This window comes from Anopheles darlingi, chromosome 3 (assembly GCF_943734745.1).
Source record: "Anopheles darlingi chromosome 3, idAnoDarlMG_H_01, whole genome shotgun sequence".
Lineage (NCBI taxonomy): Eukaryota > Metazoa > Arthropoda > Insecta > Diptera > Culicidae > Anopheles > Anopheles darlingi.
In genome coordinates this window covers 17,458,967-17,476,590 of record NC_064875.1, presented here as the reverse complement: position 1 = coordinate 17,476,590, position 17,624 = coordinate 17,458,967, and the positions used below count along the sequence as shown (strand labels likewise).

Here is a 17,624-nt window from a genome sequence, read left to right as displayed (position 1 = left end):
CGGAGAACACGGATAAAGTTGCCGTTGCTGCGGCAGCTGGCGTGCACCAGACTAGAGGCTGGCGTGCCAGAGTCAGCGAAAGTCGAATATGGCGTTTGTCATTTGCCTTATCCAAGAGGGGGTTGTTCGCGTTCGCGTAATTTATCGGTGACATGATCGCTGATACCACAGCCCAAACACCGTAGGCGCGCGTGTGTATGTGTGCGTGTGTACGTTTGTACGCTGCCATGTTGGATTCGAATTTTAAATTTTAATATTTCGTAACAGAGAGCGACAGTGGAGAAATGGGGAAAGCAGTGAGCAGAACCTACGGAATGGCAACGCATAAACTTTAAACTGGCGTTTCCGGAAGGGTGCCCCATGACCTGGAGCTATTGTATTATAGCAAGAGAACCGGTTCGGCGCAGAATGTGATACTGAGCTGGGCTGCTTTGTTGGAAGCTTACGAGTTTACGCCTTAGTAGCTCCTGTTACACTGAAACCATCTGACCGTCCGTTCTAGGTACCCACTAGGTGGTCTTTGGGGTGGTTTTCCTAATGACTGTGTTTATTTACTGACCTCCGAGATACATTGGACCATTTCGAATAATAAGTAAAGCCTCATGATTGCTAACCTCTCCTTAATAATGCTTCTCGGGTTACTAATTAGCTTGTAACATGATGGCATTACTCGTGACTAGATCTCCACCCAGTAGGCTGTTAAATCTTCTATTACGACTACAATTATCAAATCTTTATCCAATTGTTTGGATTAATACATTTTGAAATGTTATTGATTCATCGGTTTCTATCATAAAATAAATTGAGCTTTTTTGTATAGTATTCGAATTCTTTATTCTTTTACGTCAACTTTATCGATATAAACTGTTGGCAATGAATTTATGCGTACACTATTTTTACCTTTCTCAAATTTGATTTCTCCTTATCCTTGCTTGTTCAGACACGGCTATATGATGAAATATTTCCTTTAGTACTTTGTCAAATTGCTTTATTAGTTGATGAATTTAACTTCACCAAGTTAACATAAAACCTAATCAATAAAACAATTTTCCATTCAAACCTTCTTTAACTCTCTTCAGTAAAGCCACTTCATTGGTAATCAGTTATTCTATCTGGAAACGATTGCTGTTGAAGTGTCCCTCACGCATATTGTACCGCGATTTTGTTGTTTGTTGCGCGAACATGTTGTTTATCCGCAGCCAATATTCCATTGTTCGCTTTACATAAAAATGATTTTCACGGTTTCGCAAATAATTCCTCGTAGCATAATGTTCTTGTCATTTTTTTTTTTGTAGTTAAATGCTTTCACTCATCCAGCAACAACCTTTACCTTCGCGGAAGCAGAAAAATATGATTGTATGCAGTGTACGACCATTTGCTGCGTACGGAACAACATGAAAACACAATTCGTTTTCCTTCATCAGTACAAAGCGAATATAGTTTCACAATTTCCAGCAAATACCATAGCCACATCTATTGTTTCATACGTTCATATATAATTCATATTTTTTCATAGGCTCCAACTCAAGCATCTCCCAATTTACCATTCGCTAGTTTGCTTTTCACATTTTCGCGCTTTCGATTGCGGAAGGATTACAAGAGATATTGCGCCCCAAAACCAGTTTGCCCTTTTGTTGGCCTAGTTATCGCTAAAAAATCTCGATAAAGATAAACCGGAAAGGCTCTCGTAAATCCTATTCCTCCTCCTCCTCCTCTTCCTCTCCTTTACAGCCCATGACCATGAAACCCCCCCACTTGACACAGACACTCAGTTAGATCACTTTTTCTGAGCACCAGCACCACCAGCAGCAGCAGCAGCAGCAGCATAAACAGATAGCAATCATAAAGCGTTCCTTGAATTGCTTTCCAGCCGATCGTAAACATTCGATGTCAGCGGAGCGTGCGGCCACGGGATGGATAGATGGATGGGGATGGTTGAGTGGCTTTCGGCACTAGTGCCACCGTGGGGCACCCTTTTTTTGTGGCGTCCTTCTTCTGCGCTACTCGCGGTACAGGTTTTCCGTTGCGCTTTCCGGTCTCGTTTTTCCTCGTGTTTGATTTAAGCTCCCCCTCCCCCCCGGCCAGTTTTTCCGGGCCATTCCCATCCTACCGTCGCTGCGGCCAGGTTTCAACGTAAACATAGGCAAAGTCAACTTTTGCCGCAAAGCTCATGACCCACGGCACTCAACCTGCCCCCCCCCCCCCCCCCCCCTTCTCACCGGGGCGCTGGGAACAGAATCGAATTCTGGGTACAAAAGAACAGCAGAAACAATCGACCGAAACCAATCGGGGGAGAGGGAATGGAGGTAAGAGAAGGCTTTCTCGGTGAAGCATGGCGAGCTAAACGAAACAATCCGTTGCCAGGACCGGCAGTATCCTTGACGGTGGCCGGCGGACCTAATGTACTGTTCTCGCTGAAGATTGGAGGCTGCCTGCGGTTCATCCATAGCTCAAGCCGTTGTTGACGAGCGAATTGCTGCTGCTGCTGCTGACGAAAGTAAAAACTTTCTTTTCCACGAACTGCGTAAAGCAAATGGCTTACCATCGAAGGTCAAGGGTGCGGTCAAAATTGAAGGAAAAACCAAGACATATCCATGATGATCCTGGCGGGGTGACGTTCCAGTGCTGGCTGTCATTGCTAATGAAGGACAGGATACCGGGTTTTCTCGAGAAGCCTATTAATTAGATTGTATGTTGGTAGGCTTTCCGTTTGCTTTTCCCCGGGGGTAACCTATTGAACTGTGACCTTTGATCTCTTCCGTTCTCGCTTCCGGTAGCGTGCGGAGTAGCACGAGTAGCAAAAGTCAATCAAGGGCCAGTCAAATCACATTCAAGCTTCCAGGGGGAAAAAATGGCCAGGGCATGCATACTTGAGGACCCAAGACTCGTCAAATCCGTATCAAATTTAATGCAACATTCGCTGGAAAATGCACCGGAGGCAGCGAATAGACAGTGGTATTGTTGTAGGACTTTCTTGATCTTGGTGTTCGCGCGATTATTAGCCCAATGAATTACGTTGTTCTTGAGAAAGCCAGGGAGAATGATCAAATTTCGCAAAACCCAATGCCAAGATCTGGCCTGTTTCATTGTTGAGTCATTTGCGTTCAAGATTAGTATTTATAGAGCAGAGATAGAAAAGAGTTGAAGTTACCACAAGAAGAATTGTTCCAACCCTTCCATTCTGCGAGTAACGAACCACGTGTGGCATATTTGTTTCAACTGTATCATTGTCATTTTGACTTCGATGAATCTAAACATTTTACAAAATATTCTTGAATAGTTTAGATTCGACGAGAAGTGTAGCAATTAATTTACTACTTAAAATTTCTTTTTTTCAATATCGTTTTTGACCATCGTTCTGCGCGTTGTTTTGCGTTGCTAGAATTTACTTCCCGGGTGCTAGAATCCTGCGAAAATATCGAGCAGTAGAGCAGCTTTAAGCTTCCTGAAAATTGGAGCTTTCACCGAGAGGTGCATTTTGAAAATATGACGTTAATCCGCGGTTTCACGTTTACCGCCCGCGAAACAACGCGCAGATCTCTCGAGAGTGATTAATCAACCCGGAAAATACCAAAACCGCGAGATGGAATGCCCGTATTCGGAAATTATTCAACTCACAAACTCAAGTGTACTTCAGATTAAACTCCGTTTCAACACGATCGTCATAATCGTTCCGGAAAGCTTAAAATATCGTGAGCTTTACAGTGATGATCGGTAGAATAATCGAATTTTGCCGAAAGTAAAGCAAAATTTTCAGCAATTAAAAACACTTCAGTTTTGTACGTGGACCGATGCAGTCGTAAATTGTTTTGCTTAAAATACCGAAGAGACTTTTGCTAGAGAAAGAGAAAGAGAATCGAAGCTAGGCTACTTTTCCAAATGACCAGATGAAAAGCGAATTATGTTTAAAAAAAAATCACAATGATCAAGAAACGGCTCAGCTAAAATAGCAGCAGCATCCATCGCCCCATCGGTATAATTCGTAGCAACACGGGCAACTTCATCTGGCAACGGAAACGCGGCGTGCAAAGCGTTGTTTTAACAAAGAAGGCTGATGCTCAGAGCAGCCCACCACCACCCAGGAACATTAAACAAACCAAAAAAAACTCAGTGTGCACCAGTAAAACCGAGCGCGATCGCCAGAAACGCCAGGCTATAATACGGTATAATTGAAATTACGCCTTCCGCCGCCCTCCCCGCCGCGTTCGGTCGTGGCCGTGTCTTTTCGTCCATTTGCTGGAAAAGTCACACACCGCCGCCGACGACAAAGAGGAATCGTGCTCGCTCCATCCAGGCCAGGGCGGGGCCGTAGGGAGAAAATTGAAAAAAACGTTCCGCTGCGCGCTATCAATTGATGCGATTTTGGCCAGCAGCTTCAGAAAATGATGGTTGGAAAAGGCCCGATCTGCAGCGCTAAAATCGCGACAGGTCGGATGCTGCCATCTTTTTTCACTTTTCTCCAAATTCAGACCCGCCGCCAGGGCCACTCCCGGGCAAAAGCAGGCAAATTATAGGAGGCACAGATTTGGGTCAAACTTTTTTCGAAGAAAAGTCGTGGGCAAAGATGCCCTTGTTGCTATAGACCCCCTTCTCGATCCGTGACGCATTTACAGACCTCTCCCATCCGCATAGGTATGAGCGTGCATGCAGGTGAGCCAGCAGGTTTCCGAAAAAAAAAAAATCAAAGGTGTGCTCTTTGGAAAGTGAAAATGATTGCCAGGAAATCAGGGTAAAATGTTTTTGATCGCCCCTCAGAGGAGGCCAGGTACGTGCGCGAGATGCGGGTCATTTTGATACGGATTTCGTAAATATTTTTCGAATTCCGGACGGATCTGGTCATCGTTCCTTTATTTCTATTTTTTTATCGTGACGATTCCCCGTGTGTGCGAGAACGAGCGAAACAGACAGTGCATGGGTATGACGCGGGCTAGAGCGAGAGCGAGAGATTTTTATACGGCGGTTTTCAATGCCGTCTTTGGAATTGAGCAGCCTCGCCGCCGCTGCAGTAGCCATTTTTATTCCTAGGAATAAGCCGTAACGATTAACACACGCACACACTCTCAGAGGTTTGTGTGTGTACACGGATGGTTTTGTGTGTGTGACTACCATGTTTCTATGTATAGGACTTTACGCGAAGGAGAGAGAGAGAGAGTGCGACCAGAGAAAACGTAAATCAGGGCAAACGGCGGCGGGGCCTTTTTTGCCGAAATTGCAGCAGTGAAAACCTAAGCTGGCGTATCCTTTTTCGGTTAACTAAAGTGTATGGTTACTCTAAAGTGATTTTAATTTTAAGCAGCTTCTCCACCCCCTTTCTACCGCCCCCGCCCTTCGCCTCGTCCTCAGACGAGAAGGTCAACATCACATGAACCGTAGGGTTGTTCATCTTCTTGGGAATCTTTTTTGGAATTCCAAGCGCACACACACACACACACGCACGGCCGTCATGAATGAACTCCTGGCTGGATGGATCTGTTCCATCTGATCTCATGCTATCCTTGTCGTACGCGTCGTTTCCCTTTCACTCTCATGTCAACTACGGCGAGGGCTTCTTCGAAGCATAAATTAGCAAAGAAAGGTTTTGGTTTAAAGTTTGGTGTTTTGTTGAATGAGGAGTTATCATCAATCAATTAATCGATCGAATAATTAAGCGGGTAAAAGTTTCTCCGGCCTAACGATGAAAGTGGATTCTCCTGTTTGCAGTCCCTTATCGTAACGTATGCTTTGATTGCTCTTCATGACGTCATTGGGGAGCAATAATGCCCTTGTTATTCTATGCTAACTATGATGAAGCTGAAATGCCGATTGAAGCACGATCGTAAGCGTCACACCGAGATGTATATGCATGACGATGACGATGCGGAGATATGCTTGCCCCGGAAGTCCGGAACCACCCATGTGCCACGACAATGCCTGCCTCTAATTGATGCGACACGATTCCCCTTTACTGCTTAGTTCGTTATTTTTCGTTAAATATTACAGCATACGAGTGCACGAGCCTAGAGCGGTTCTGAACTGATTTGTTGGATTTGCCTCGATCTTTTTTCTTTTCTCTTGTTTATCCTAGATACCACAGATTGGTTTATAGTTGTTCTAGACACCACGAGCGACCACCGGCAGCAATATGAGTGATCCAGAGGATCTGGAAGATGGTGAGATCGAGGATGACGACGAGGACGAAGTGGTGGTCACCAAGTCGGAAGATCCTCCGCTTGGCCAACCGATGCCAAATGATGCGGATGAGTTTGACGAGAAAGCGGCCTCGAACTTAGCGAGACGGGACGAACATCATCCCAACAGTGGCAAAGGAGGCGGTGGCCAGCAGCAACGCCAACAGCAACGCGCTTCCAACAAACCCGCTCCCGTCGTGGACGATTGGGCGACGAAGGTCGAAAGTGCGATTGCCAAAGAATTGATCAAGGATGGCGTACAGCCGCCGATGCCATCGGTTGCCCTTACCCAGAACGAGGAAGACGCCCGGTCGTCCCCCAATATACCGACCGGTGGTGGTAGAAAGTCGAAGAAACGCAAAAAATCCCGCGGTGGCGGAGGTGGTGGTGGTGGAGGGGGCGGTGGTGCCGGGCCTGGTGATCTGCAACAACCAAGCAACAAACAGCCACGACTGAATGATGATGCCGGTGAGCTGGGTGAACAGGATCTGGAGTACGAAATGCTCAACATGCGCGGTGGAAGTCCCCAGCCGTTGTCCATGGGCGGTGGTGGCAACCTACCGGACGGTATGTCCGGTGGCGAATCGGAGAACGATACTCACTACTCATCCGATGAGTCTTCATCGTTACGGGATCATCGGCACCGGGATCGGGATCATCGGGGAGATCGAGAGCGCGATCGAGACCGAGAACGAGAGCTACGGTTAGCGGAACGAGAGCGTGATCGAGAACGGGACCGGGAGTACAACCGGAGCAAACGGAAGCAACAAAAGCAACAGCAGCAACAGGCGCGACAGAGAAACGCCAAATCCAACCGCGATAATCGGAAACGGAAGCGCGATGATTCGGATGTAAGTATCGCCGGCGGGACAATCGGCCTATCTCAGCGTGTGGCAGAACCAAACACGATGCTCCTCTATTCCTTTTACGTTGACCAAACTGTTATATGAATTCTTTGCTGTACATTTCATGTAAAATTGTTATTGATATTGATATGGCAGATACTGCGAATCCAACTGATGTTATGCAAATACTCTTATCAGCACCGTCCCTACAGCAATCCAGCCCCTTAATTTCCCTTATGTAAACCTCCGCGCTCCTAAGGGGCTTTTGATCAATGATGATGCAACAAGAGCTGATCGAGGATGATGCTTCCATGGAACAGATATGATCGCCTAATGCCTATGACATTTGTCGTGCACAATGATGACTTATGAATGTGCCATGCTTTAAATGTATACATTAATATCCCTTTTTTATTATCTACTTATGGCGAGGTACAAGAAATACCGTTAAAAATACTATTTCTACTCTTTCAACCATTTTTTTAAGTCCCCCTTTTGCTTACTTTAGAACGTTAATGAGGAAGAGCTTGATCGTGAGCAATCTATACAAAAGACAACTCTTCGAGAGCAGCGTGATTAAACGGTGTTACCCTCGGTGGTCCGTTTTTCTTTCTTTCAGGACGAAAAGCATCGACCAACGGGGCCACGTAAGATGGAGCTCTGCAAGTTCTACCTAATGGATTGCTGCGCAAAGCGGGAAAAGTGTCTCTACATGCACAAGGACTTCCCGTGCAAGTACTACTACCTGGGCATGAAGTGTAAGGAGAAGGAAACGTGCCACTTTAGCCACGGGGAACCGCTAACAAACGATCTGCGGGCGATACTGTTAAAGCATCTCGAGACAGCCCCTCAGGAGATCCTCGGTAGCTTCCAGCGCATTAGTCGCGATACGGCCAACAATCTGCTTAATGCCACGCACCGTAAGCTGATGGAAAAGTACGGACGAGCGGGTGGCGATGGTGGTGATGGTGGGGATGATGGCATAAAGATACCTTCCCTCATGGACACAATGGGTGGAGGGCACGGTGGCAACTCAAGGCACCAGCAGCAGCAGCAACAGCACCATCACCACCGGAAGCGATGGTGCGATGAACCGAACCGAAGAACGCCGGACGATGAGGAGGATCGAATGCGGCATCACGAGGCAGCGGAGGGTGGACCGCTAGGGTTGCAGCATTTGGCTGGTGTTATAACGCGCGATCAGATCAACGATCTGGAACAGATGGGTATCCGGACGCTGGATGAAATCAGTCAGCTGACGGTAGCCCAGCTGAACGATCTCGGTCTAAGTATCACCCAGATACACGATCTTCAGGTAAAGGCACTGAGCATGAAGCGATCGCGCGATAGACCAGGGCAAGAGGATCGGTTAAGGGGAGCGGAGAGAACATCCGTGGACCGTAACAGCAACGCATCGGCGAAGGATCTCGATATGCGACTCAAACCAGGCATGAGTTTTCCGTCGGGTCCAGCATTGAATGAACCGATCGGCGCTCAACAGCAGCAGCACCAGCAACGTGATGTTGATATGCGAGTGTTTCCTCCAAATGGTCAGCTACAAAAGGACGAAACGGGATCCGATCCATCACTGCTTCCATCGACGCTACTCCCACTGAAACCACCCACCGTCGATTACTCGCAGTACATCAAGGACTCTAACTTGGACGAGGAAGACCTGGATGCGGTGGCGGCGGCTAATCCGGCGGTTCTCATCAACCCCGACGACGAAGACGATGATGACGATGATGATGATGATGAGAACAATCTCAAGATCAACATCGAGGAGGAAGAGGACGAGCAGAAGAAAGATCAGGAAGAGGAGGATGGGGAGGGTGGTAGTAAGAGCGGAGACCAAGAAAAGTCAGCCAGCACGCCCCTGTTACCACCTCTCGTACCACCTAAGATTGACTATGCGCAGGGTTTGGGTGATCTGCTGCTGTACGGAAGCCTTGATAAGACGGTTTCCTCTAAGCCATCCTCCGTCGCATCGCCCCGTACCGATGAGCACCACTCACCGTCCGATACGACGGCTAGCAAGGGGACCGAGAAGGACGAAAATGGCTCATCGAAGCTGGATCTTCTAAATTCGGACGAAATCTGGACACCATCCATGTCCCTCCTGAGCAGTAGTAGCAGCGGTAGTGTGGCCCCCGTTATTGGCGCTTCAGAAGCGAAACTCAAACCAGCATCTGCAGCGGGCAGTAAACGACGTACGACGGGGCCACCATCGATATATGATTGGGACGATTCCGATAACGTTGCGTCACCGGATGGGGCAAGCTCACCGGTGGCCACACCATTCCGTTACGGCTCGTCCGATCGTGCGCTTCCATTGAACATTAATGATGAGGAGGACGAGGATGAGACGGCCGGGGCACGGACCCGTGATCTCGGGCTACCCTTCAAACCGATAATGGCCAACTATGTGCCCGCGACGGAGATTGATGGATCGATCGGTTCACATGCCACCATAATCTATAAGGTATGCCGCAATGCTTTTCACAAAGTACTTTATTTTTCTAACTTTTGTTCCCTTTTCCGACAGGTGTATGTGGTTGAAGTTCCGAAACCAAATTTCAAGTCACTGAGACGCTCAATGCAACGCCCGATGGGTACGAGGGATCCACGATTAAGGCGCCTCTTTGGGTTGCACAGCGATGAGGAGGATGCGAAGGATTCGCACGACGATGGAGATACCAGCGAAGGTATAAAGTCGCCCGATGCCAGCTCGATCGCATCACCTCCGTACGGTGTTCCATCACTGCTCCCGGCATCGGCAACCGGTGTTACCGCACCACCACTAACATCACCGCAGGCCGCTGCCTCTTCACCTTCCTCTGCGACACGACGGGTGGATCCTCGTAAACGGCATGCGGAAAAGTTGGCGGCAGCGCAACAGCAGGACAGTTCCGGATTCGGTCCCGGAGGTTTACCGCCACCACCATCATCTTCCGGGCCCAATGCAACGCCCCAGCTAGACGTGCAAACGATCCTGCAGCGATCGCCCTGGTACAAGGATCTCGGTACCAAGCACAAGATCATGGTTAACCAGCAGCTGGCGATCCTGTCGACGGAGATGAAGAAGTACCACAACTCCGACCGCTCCACGGAGCAGTTGAGCGAGTTTATGAAGTTCCTCGGCACCAACAGTATGCTGCAGCACATCCTAACCTGTCTGAACGTGTACGTTGACCATAAGGTAGCGTTCTGCGAGGTGGCGGCCGTACCGATGCTACAGCCACCGCCCAACTTTCCGCTGCTTGCGAACATTCCACCACCGATCGTCGGTGGTGGACCTGGTGCAGCTGGGGCGGGAGGTGGCCCACCCGGTGGTATGCCGCCACATCTTTCCGTTCCGGTGCACATTCCACCGCCGGTGCACAATGTGCAGCAGCCGCCACCGATGGGTTTACCGCCACTCGGTGGTAATCCGCTCACCAGTGGACCACCGCCACCGTTTCTCAATCACAACAACAACAACAACAACAACGGTGGTAATGGTGGCCCTGGTGGGCGAGGTGGAGACAATGGACCATCCGGTGGATCCCGCTTCGGGCCACCCCTGTCACAGCACGATGGTGGTCCTCCCGGGCCTGGCAGTATGGGGCCACTGCCACCGGGACTACTGGGAATCGCTCCCAATATGCCGTTCGAACAGTTTCTGGCCATGGGTAACATCAATAAGGGGGGTGGTGGTGGTGACCACGGTGGTGGCCCAGGGGGAGGCAACATTCCACCCTGGACGCAAGGCAACGGTAACAACCATATGCGCAATAGCAACAACATGCGCAACAACAACCGCATTGGACACAATTTCCGCAACAACAACGACCGGTGGATGAACAATGGTGGAGGGGGCGGCGGCGGTAACAATGGTGGCGGTGGTGGTGGTGGTAACGGTAACAATCGGCGCAACAATCGACGGAATGATCGGAAAAAGTAAAGTAACACCCCGCCACCCGGGATCGGTTCCATACCCAGTGAGATTATTTGCTTTGGGTGCCCCGAAGGAGGAAGGAGGAGATGGCCGCACGGTTTAGTTGGTAAAGTTCTGCTCCCCGCCCAACCCCTCGAGGGATGGTCTGCAGCTTGCGATGGTGGTGTTTTGCATTACCAAAGGCGCACTGTTGCCTTGCGGCAAATACACACCTTCACTGTTCATCTCTCTTCTCTATCTCTCTATTTGTACGTGCCACAGTTTGGGGCACATATCCTTAGCCATCATTAAGCGGCAGCAAAGCGATTCTACTTCCGACGTTAATTTAAATAAAGATAAACTATTGATAAATTGGGAACGGGGAAATGGGAGAGGGAGGAACGGCCATGGTAAGGGATCCAATCGATCGGATTGGATCGACTGTAATGTTCTTATCGCAAAATTAAATTAGACTGATTGCAAACGTAGATTGTGCGCGTATTGTTAGTGCAGTTAAAGAGGTACGCTTTCTGTTCTGTAAATAGAGCCCCCTCCTCCTCGTCATACGAGCCGAGCGCGAATATTAGTGCTCCGATGGCGGTACGATGTATATCATAATAAAAACAACCTATTTTTTACCGCATTTTCTGTGTCTGCTAAAATTTGCCTGTAGATAATTCCTCTTTGAAAACAGTTGGTCCATAGAAAAAAGGGGGTTTGTGTCTTTCTGTATCTGTATAGCGATCGAAAGCGGGTTGCTAGATGTGCTGTTAAAATCAAAGGAGTGATGAACAAGATCTGAATTGATATGGGTCAGAATTTCTACCGATCATAATCGTTGTAAATCCTTTCTCAATCAAAGGAAGCCTGGAGCGAATGGATGGTCTGTTATTAATAACAAAAAAGTAAGAGAAAAAAAATTAGAAAATAAACCTACACAGTTGAATTTCAATCAAATTCTCGTTCATTTATGTTTTACATTCTCTGTTAGCGAAAATGCCGACTCAGCAGTACCAACCCAAGCGCTTTGGAGTCACATTTCACTCAACGTGTTACGCATGAGCCATGAATTAACACGTGGTTGTTGATTAAAACCAATGGGCTCGTGTGCGTAATCTCTCCTGCCGATAACCAATTGGCCTAGAATCGTTCCTCCGATTAATACCAAGAGAATTTTTTTGTGACAGTCGGGTATGGTGTGACCTGATAACCCGTCCGTGGTGCCGACAGTGGTCCCAAGACCTATAATTGGTTTTTTGTGTGGAAATAATACTATAACGAGTCGCGCTTAAAAAAGGATAGAACATGATGCATAACATTTTATTACTCTGGAATAGCGCATCCCAGCCAAGAGGCCACAAGACGCATTCAATAAAACATGGATTACAATTTAAAATCGAAAGAATCACCAGCTCCAGCGTCCCTTTGGGGTGTTGGTGCACATTCTATTCGTACAGTGCTTTTGCGGCGAATCGTGGCAGTGTAAAGGCAGCCCGATGAACGTCCGTCGTGTAGTACCTGAGACCGAGCCGATCGATTTCCTTCTCATCGAACGTACGGCACGGTTCGGCGAACTTGGTTTCCTGAAGTGAGGCCACAAATGTGCGGGGAATTAGAACCGCTCGAAAGTCTCTTTGCTATAGGCACGTGCATAAACTTACCGGATTAAGACTGGCAATAAAGAAGCCAATCTGACCGGTTGGATAGGAAGGTACAGCCGCCAAGCCATAGGCGACACGCGGGAAATGCTTTCGGCAGTAGTCGAGCGTCGACCGGACATGGGCCGGATCTAGCCAAAAGCTGCCACCCTGGGAACAGATGACTCCATTGGGTCGTAGGGCGCGTTTGGCGAGCTCGAAGTACGACTCACGGAACAGAGATTCGGCCGGACCGATCGGATCGCTACTATCCGTTATGATGACGTCAAAGACGCCCTCGTGCTGCTTCATGTACTCGAACCCATCACCGATCGTAAGCCTTAACTTCGGTGAATCGAAACCACAGGCCATAAACGGTAGGTACTGCTTGGATAGTTCCACTACCCGTTCGTCAATTTCCACCTGGTGCACCTCTGTCACCGATGGATGCTTTGCGACTTCGCGCGCTACCCCGCCATCTCCACCTCCTACGATCAGGACCTTCTGTGGGTTTGGATGGCAACACAACGGTAGGAAGGAGATCTGTTCCTGGTATGCGAACTCGTCCCGCTCCGTACACTGGATGATACCATCTAAAATCAGTACCACACCGTGGGATTCGCTGCAAAAAAGGAGAACCGATTAGCATCCAACTCCAGCTACCCGCGGAATCGAGTCTTACCTTTGCACGATCTTTATATCCTGATACTTGGAGCGCTCCTCGTGCAGCACACTTTTGACCTTCAGCGAGAAACACTGGCCAGGCCACAGCTCATCCGATATCTCGCTGAACCATTCCGCAGGATTCATGTTCCGTTTGCGTATTTCGTTGTTTCGATTTGCACTCCACTCTCGTTGAGCTCCACCGGCATATGCACCGGAATTCGTGAAAGCTTGTTTGAAAATGAATGTAAAAGGTAGTGATGCTGGTCGCAACAAGAAATGGATTTTTGCTCCTTTTTGCTGGAAAAACGTTATCAACGCCTATCGAAGGCCAATTTAAGTGAAAACGTGGAAAATATCGGCGTAAATTAGGCACGGCGGGTTAAAATCAATTCCATGGTGACCTTAAGGCTCCTACAAACCGGCTGCAGCTCTTGCGGCACTTGCAGCAGTGCACGGTCAGACAGCGACCAACCCATCAAGCAATGGTGTTGTACAAATGTCTCGAATAACTGTTTTAATCACTATAAAGCAACATTAATGATGAAAATATTAAAGCTTATTTCAATTATGCTAACAAACAGCGTTTTGGTAATCCTATTCCAAATGCTTTTCCATACCACATGAAGGAAGACCTATAAAGTGACAGACAGACACTGTAATTTTGAGAAAGAATTTCACTTGAGTTGTTATCATTCCATCGCTTCTTTTGCTGATGTTGAACAAGAAAAATACATATTTCCTGCAAAAATTACGCCAGTTGCCGCAGCCGCTGTAAGTGCTGCAGTCGGTTTGCGGGAGCCTTAAGCCAGCCGAATTTGCTGCAGAGGCAGAATGACAGCCGGATGATGGTGCTGCCATCACTCGTTGACAGCACAAATCGCTCCTTTTTCTTCGGCAACCGGAAGTTGACGGTACGTATCAGCGCCCACTGTGATCGAAAAATTGTGGATTTTCCGCCAAGTACCGCCTATTTTCCATCCCATCCGGCCGCAATCGATGGCGACAATGTTCGGGCACCGGTGGCCAGTGAAAATTGTGGTCGAAATGAGAGCAAAGCGCCGCTTTCACAGCCGGACGCGCGGTGACTTTGGCTACTGCGTGTGTTTCATGTGATGTGTGGTGGTCGTGGTCTAGCATAGCCGCTGCCAAAGAGACCGACGGAGCCACAACGAGTTGCGCGGTGCCGGATGCTGGATGGAAAATAGCCGTGTACCGAACCAGGAATAAGCTCTGAGTTGAATTCCAGTTGGTTAACTAATCCGCTCCTCTTCGTTCCCATTCCAGTAAAGTCATTTCACTACCGTAAAGCTAAACACTCAACATGACGAACTCGAAGGGTTATCGCCGCGGCACCCGCGACATGTTCTCGCGGGGCTTCCGCAAGCACGGTGTTATTCCGCTGTCCACGTACATGAAAGTGTACAAAGCCGGCGATTACGTTGACATCAAGGTAAGAATTTTGTGTTCACGCTACGACGCGGATGTTCTGGATGGGAGATGTTCAGGAGGGACCACAGGATCGCATCCCACCGGTGGCCTCTTATTCAATTCTCCCACAGTAACCAACCCGGTCGGTAACTTGATTTTGTCCGGCTGGCGGTGATTTTAGTTTTTGACTCTTTCGGGACAGCCCTAAGAATATCGTCGTTTAGATCATCGCAAACAGTCCTTTCGATTTCCAATCGACAAAAAACCGACCGACTACTTGGATCATGTTAACGGATTGCTCTGTTTTTTTTAATGTTATTCGCAGGGTCATGGAGCGGTGCACAAGGGCATGCCCTACAAGGCGTACCACGGCAAGACTGGCCGCGTGTACAACGTTACGAAGCACGCCCTCGGTGTGATCGTCAACAAGCGAGTCCGTGGAAAGATCCTAGCCAAGCGCATCAATGTGCGTATTGAGCACGTCGAGCCATCCCGCTGCCGCGAGAACTTCCTTCGCCGGGTGAAGGAGAACGAAATCAAGCGCAAGGAGATCAAGGAGCGCAACCTCAAGTTCAAGGTGTCGCTGAAGCGCAAACCGGAACCGCCGCGCGTCGCCCGCGTCATCAAGAAACCGCCGACGCCCATCTTCCTGGCGCCCATCCCGTACGAGTTCATTGCCTAAGCAGCTGCAGCATCGTAGTGTGGTGTTACGAAAGAAGAGAGTGTGTATCTGTGCTTTGCGGTGCGGTTGTGGGCATGTTGCGTATCGCAACTGGATCGCCAGACACGGACATCCGGTGGGAGGAGAAGCGTACTTTAAGTGGATTTTTGATCGATAATACAGAGCGCTAATCGTGATGAAAACCTGAAACACACACACCGGCTTTTGCGTTTTGTTCTTCGGATTGTGCTGCGAAACACGGTGGCTATTCGAACAGTTGTACCATTACTTTATTCAGTTGCTACTTCCTATCATTATTGGCATTTAAAAGTGACTTTCGTTTCACATTAAGGTATTATTTCTTCCGCCGTGCACTGGGTGAGGTGCTGCTATCGCTACCGTGGCAAGATTCGGTTTCCATTGACCATCACCACCCCCGTATTCCACTTCCAGATTCGTGTTGTCCTAAATTCTTTGAGGCGCTGTTCAACTACCTTCGCTAAAGTGCATTCTATATGCGTTCCCTGATCCTGAACAGTGTTGTCTGTCTTCGGCTTGTCACTTTCTGGTCTGCATCGAAGCACTATCGTCCTTGGGTTGTAACCTAGATAACAGCGGCTTCTCGTTTCTATCAAGTCCTTTCTATTCAATCAAGAGTTCTTTCCAAAATTTCGCACACTATGATTCCAAACTTAACTTTAGCACGAAACAAAGTAAAACGCTCTCTACAGTTAAATTTCACACACCGGCCAGGCCATCGAAGATCGTTGGGGTCACGACATTTTCATAACATAAGTAGTGCCTTTCTTTTAGGTGTCAACGTGAGTCTACTCGGTGCTGCCACAAGTTAAACTTAACTTTACTCAGTGTTTTATAAACGATATTTGGTTGCAGTATCGGATGGTGAGTGATAGGCAAACCAACCAACGAATGAAAGAAAGCTGCAGTAACCTATATCTCTCTCGCTGTCTCTCTTGCATCTAATGTAATTTAGCTTCTTGATAAAATTATATATATTTAACTTCTTCCCGTGTATGGGAAGGGGGAAATAAATAGATTTAACAAAACAAAACTCTTCAAACCATGCTGGGCGGGAGTCCAGTCCAGCTCACGCACAGTCCCGCGATTGATAGAATAGGATGTAGCCGGTTTCCGACGATTTCTGGATGTCCGACGTCAGTCCGTAAAAGTCTTCGATGGTGGAAGCTTCGATTTTCTGTAAAATACAGCGATGAGTTAATGGCCCAGATAAATAGTTCCACTAGCGAGCACCGTGCTTACATCAACCATATCATCATCGAATAGCAACCAAAAGCCGTGGCTCTTTACGATGCTAATATAATGGCCACGGTTCGGCCCGGAACCGCAATGGATAACAACGGCCATGAGATCGTACAACCGGTCCGGATTGACCGCATCATCGGACTACATTACAACGAGAGGAAATGGGACGAAATATCAATGATAAAACCTTCCCTGGTCTCTACACCGATTACGGCCAAAGGCGTGGCGGTCTTACCGTATTGAACAGCCGGAGCTCGAGCGGAAAGACGACCCGGTGTGATACCTTGATGTGCCGGTTGTACTGTTCCATATACTTGAACCGCTTCAGATGCAGGGCCAGTATCATCGGTAGCTTCTTCACGCGCATTCGCTTCTGCGCTTCCTGGTAGCTGCAGCAGTTATCACATTTGAATTTATTATCACTACACAACGTCTCCGTGTTGCTGAAACACCGCAAACAGTGCGTAATGCTGGTGTTCTGATCGACGTCCACCTGCAGATCGAAGAAGTTCTCATCCTTGCTGCTGACCGTCTCGCAGTTCAGACAGCGCGTCTCGCTCGTCAGTATACCCTGGAAAATCTCGTGCACCCAGGTCGGTTCGGTGTTGTTGCCGGCTACGCCACCGCTACCATCCTGCGGTGTGCCCGGTCCCAGCGATCCATTTTGGCCAGCGGTACCGTTGCCACTACTACTACTACTGCTACCCTTTCCGCCGGCCGCCTTCGCCTGGTTCCGCTCGGCCAGTATGATCTCGTTGATGTGGTTGATGAGAAAGTTAAGGAACTCGTGCGCATCCTGCTGCATGTAGTTATCGAACTCTTCCTTCTCCTTGCGCAACCGGGCGATGAACTTTTTCGGTGCAATCGAGCCCACCTTCTTCTTTTGCGTCGCGATACTGTAAAACAGATCGGCCAGGCAGGACAGGAGCGTTTCCTTGGTGCGCCGGTTTTTCGCTTTGTACTCTAGCACCTTCTCCCGGAATGGACGGCAAAAGTAGAGGGCCTGCAGAACCGAGTTGC

At 48.5% G+C, this 17,624-nt stretch overlaps 4 protein-coding genes across 7 annotated transcripts in view; 2 read left to right on the top strand and 2 right to left on the bottom strand.

Annotated features, from left to right (window-relative positions):
* The first annotated feature begins 3,788 nt into the window (after window positions 1-3,788).
* On the top strand, window positions 3,789-11,648 carry LOC125953394 (protein suppressor of sable). 4 transcript variants are annotated; one of them, XM_049682943.1, is made up of 4 exons: window positions 3,789-4,163; window positions 6,065-7,018; window positions 7,632-9,494; window positions 9,558-11,648. In XM_049682943.1, exons 2-4 carry the CDS (start codon window positions 6,122-6,124, stop codon window positions 10,953-10,955), a joined length of 4,158 nt encoding a protein of 1,385 aa, XP_049538900.1. In that variant the 5' UTR covers window positions 3,789-4,163; window positions 6,065-6,121; the 3' UTR covers window positions 10,956-11,648. The 4 variants fall into 4 exon arrangements, with proteins under 4 accessions (XP_049538900.1, XP_049538902.1, XP_049538904.1 ...); XM_049682945.1 differs by having other exon boundaries at window positions 3,789-4,765; XM_049682947.1 differs by lacking the exon at window positions 3,789-4,163 and adding an exon at window positions 4,772-5,260 and having other exon boundaries at window positions 6,074-7,018.
* Window positions 11,649-12,230: 582 nt separating this feature from the next.
* LOC125953503 (spermidine synthase) lies at window positions 12,231-13,584 on the bottom strand. Its single transcript, XM_049683114.1, has 3 exons — window positions 13,248-13,584; window positions 12,590-13,187; window positions 12,231-12,511 (listed from the first exon to the last, which is right to left on the bottom strand). Exons 1-3 carry the CDS (start codon window positions 13,373-13,375, stop codon window positions 12,374-12,376), a joined length of 864 nt encoding a protein of 287 aa, XP_049539071.1. The 5' UTR covers window positions 13,376-13,584; the 3' UTR covers window positions 12,231-12,373.
* A 461-nt stretch (window positions 13,585-14,045) lies between these two features.
* Window positions 14,046-15,530, top strand: LOC125953522 (60S ribosomal protein L21). The gene is made up of 3 exons (XM_049683142.1): window positions 14,046-14,142; window positions 14,516-14,681; window positions 14,985-15,530. The coding sequence occupies exons 2-3, from the start codon at window positions 14,553-14,555 to the stop codon at window positions 15,339-15,341; spliced, it is 486 nt and encodes a 161-aa protein (XP_049539099.1). The 5' UTR covers window positions 14,046-14,142; window positions 14,516-14,552; the 3' UTR covers window positions 15,342-15,530.
* Window positions 15,531-15,594: 64 nt separating this feature from the next.
* Window positions 15,595-17,624, bottom strand: part of LOC125953479 (ubiquitin carboxyl-terminal hydrolase 46) — a 2,465-nt gene continuing 435 nt past the window's right edge. The window contains exons 3-5 of the mRNA XM_049683090.1: window positions 16,840-17,624; window positions 16,602-16,745; window positions 15,595-16,536 (exon numbers count right to left, since the gene is read on the bottom strand). The exon at window positions 16,840-17,624 is cut by the window's right edge and continues 19 nt beyond it. Of these exons, the coding sequence (XP_049539047.1) occupies window positions 16,429-16,536; window positions 16,602-16,745; window positions 16,840-17,624 (1,037 nt within the window). The 3' untranslated portion in view covers window positions 15,595-16,428. The remainder of the gene's footprint in view (window positions 16,537-16,601; window positions 16,746-16,839) is intronic.

What these genes read in the sequence shown, in the direction of transcription:
- LOC125953394 (XM_049682943.1), top strand. Translation starts at nt 6,122, where the DNA reads ATGAGTGATCCAGAGGATCTGGAAGATGGTGAGATCGAGGATGACGAC. An exon ending in GGAAGCGCGATGATTCGGAT is followed by an intron (nt 7,019 to 7,631) that starts GTAAGTATCGCC and finishes TCTTTCTTTCAG; the next exon opens with GACGAAAAGCATCGACCAAC. An exon ending in ATGCCACCATAATCTATAAG is followed by an intron (nt 9,495 to 9,557) that starts GTATGCCGCAAT and finishes CTTTTCCGACAG; the next exon opens with GTGTATGTGGTTGAAGTTCC.
- LOC125953503 (XM_049683114.1), bottom strand. Translation starts at nt 13,375, where the DNA reads ATGAATCCTGCGGAATGGTTCAGCGAGATATCGGATGAGCTGTGGCCT. An exon ending in GATATAAAGATCGTGCAAAG is followed by an intron (nt 13,188 to 13,247) that starts GTAAGACTCGAT and finishes CCTTTTTTGCAG; the next exon opens with CGAATCCCACGGTGTGGTAC. An exon ending in TTATTGCCAGTCTTAATCCG is followed by an intron (nt 12,512 to 12,589) that starts GTAAGTTTATGC and finishes GCCTCACTTCAG; the next exon opens with GAAACCAAGTTCGCCGAACC.
- LOC125953522 (XM_049683142.1), top strand. Translation starts at nt 14,553, where the DNA reads ATGACGAACTCGAAGGGTTATCGCCGCGGCACCCGCGACATGTTCTCG. An exon ending in GCGATTACGTTGACATCAAG is followed by an intron (nt 14,682 to 14,984) that starts GTAAGAATTTTG and finishes TGTTATTCGCAG; the next exon opens with GGTCATGGAGCGGTGCACAA.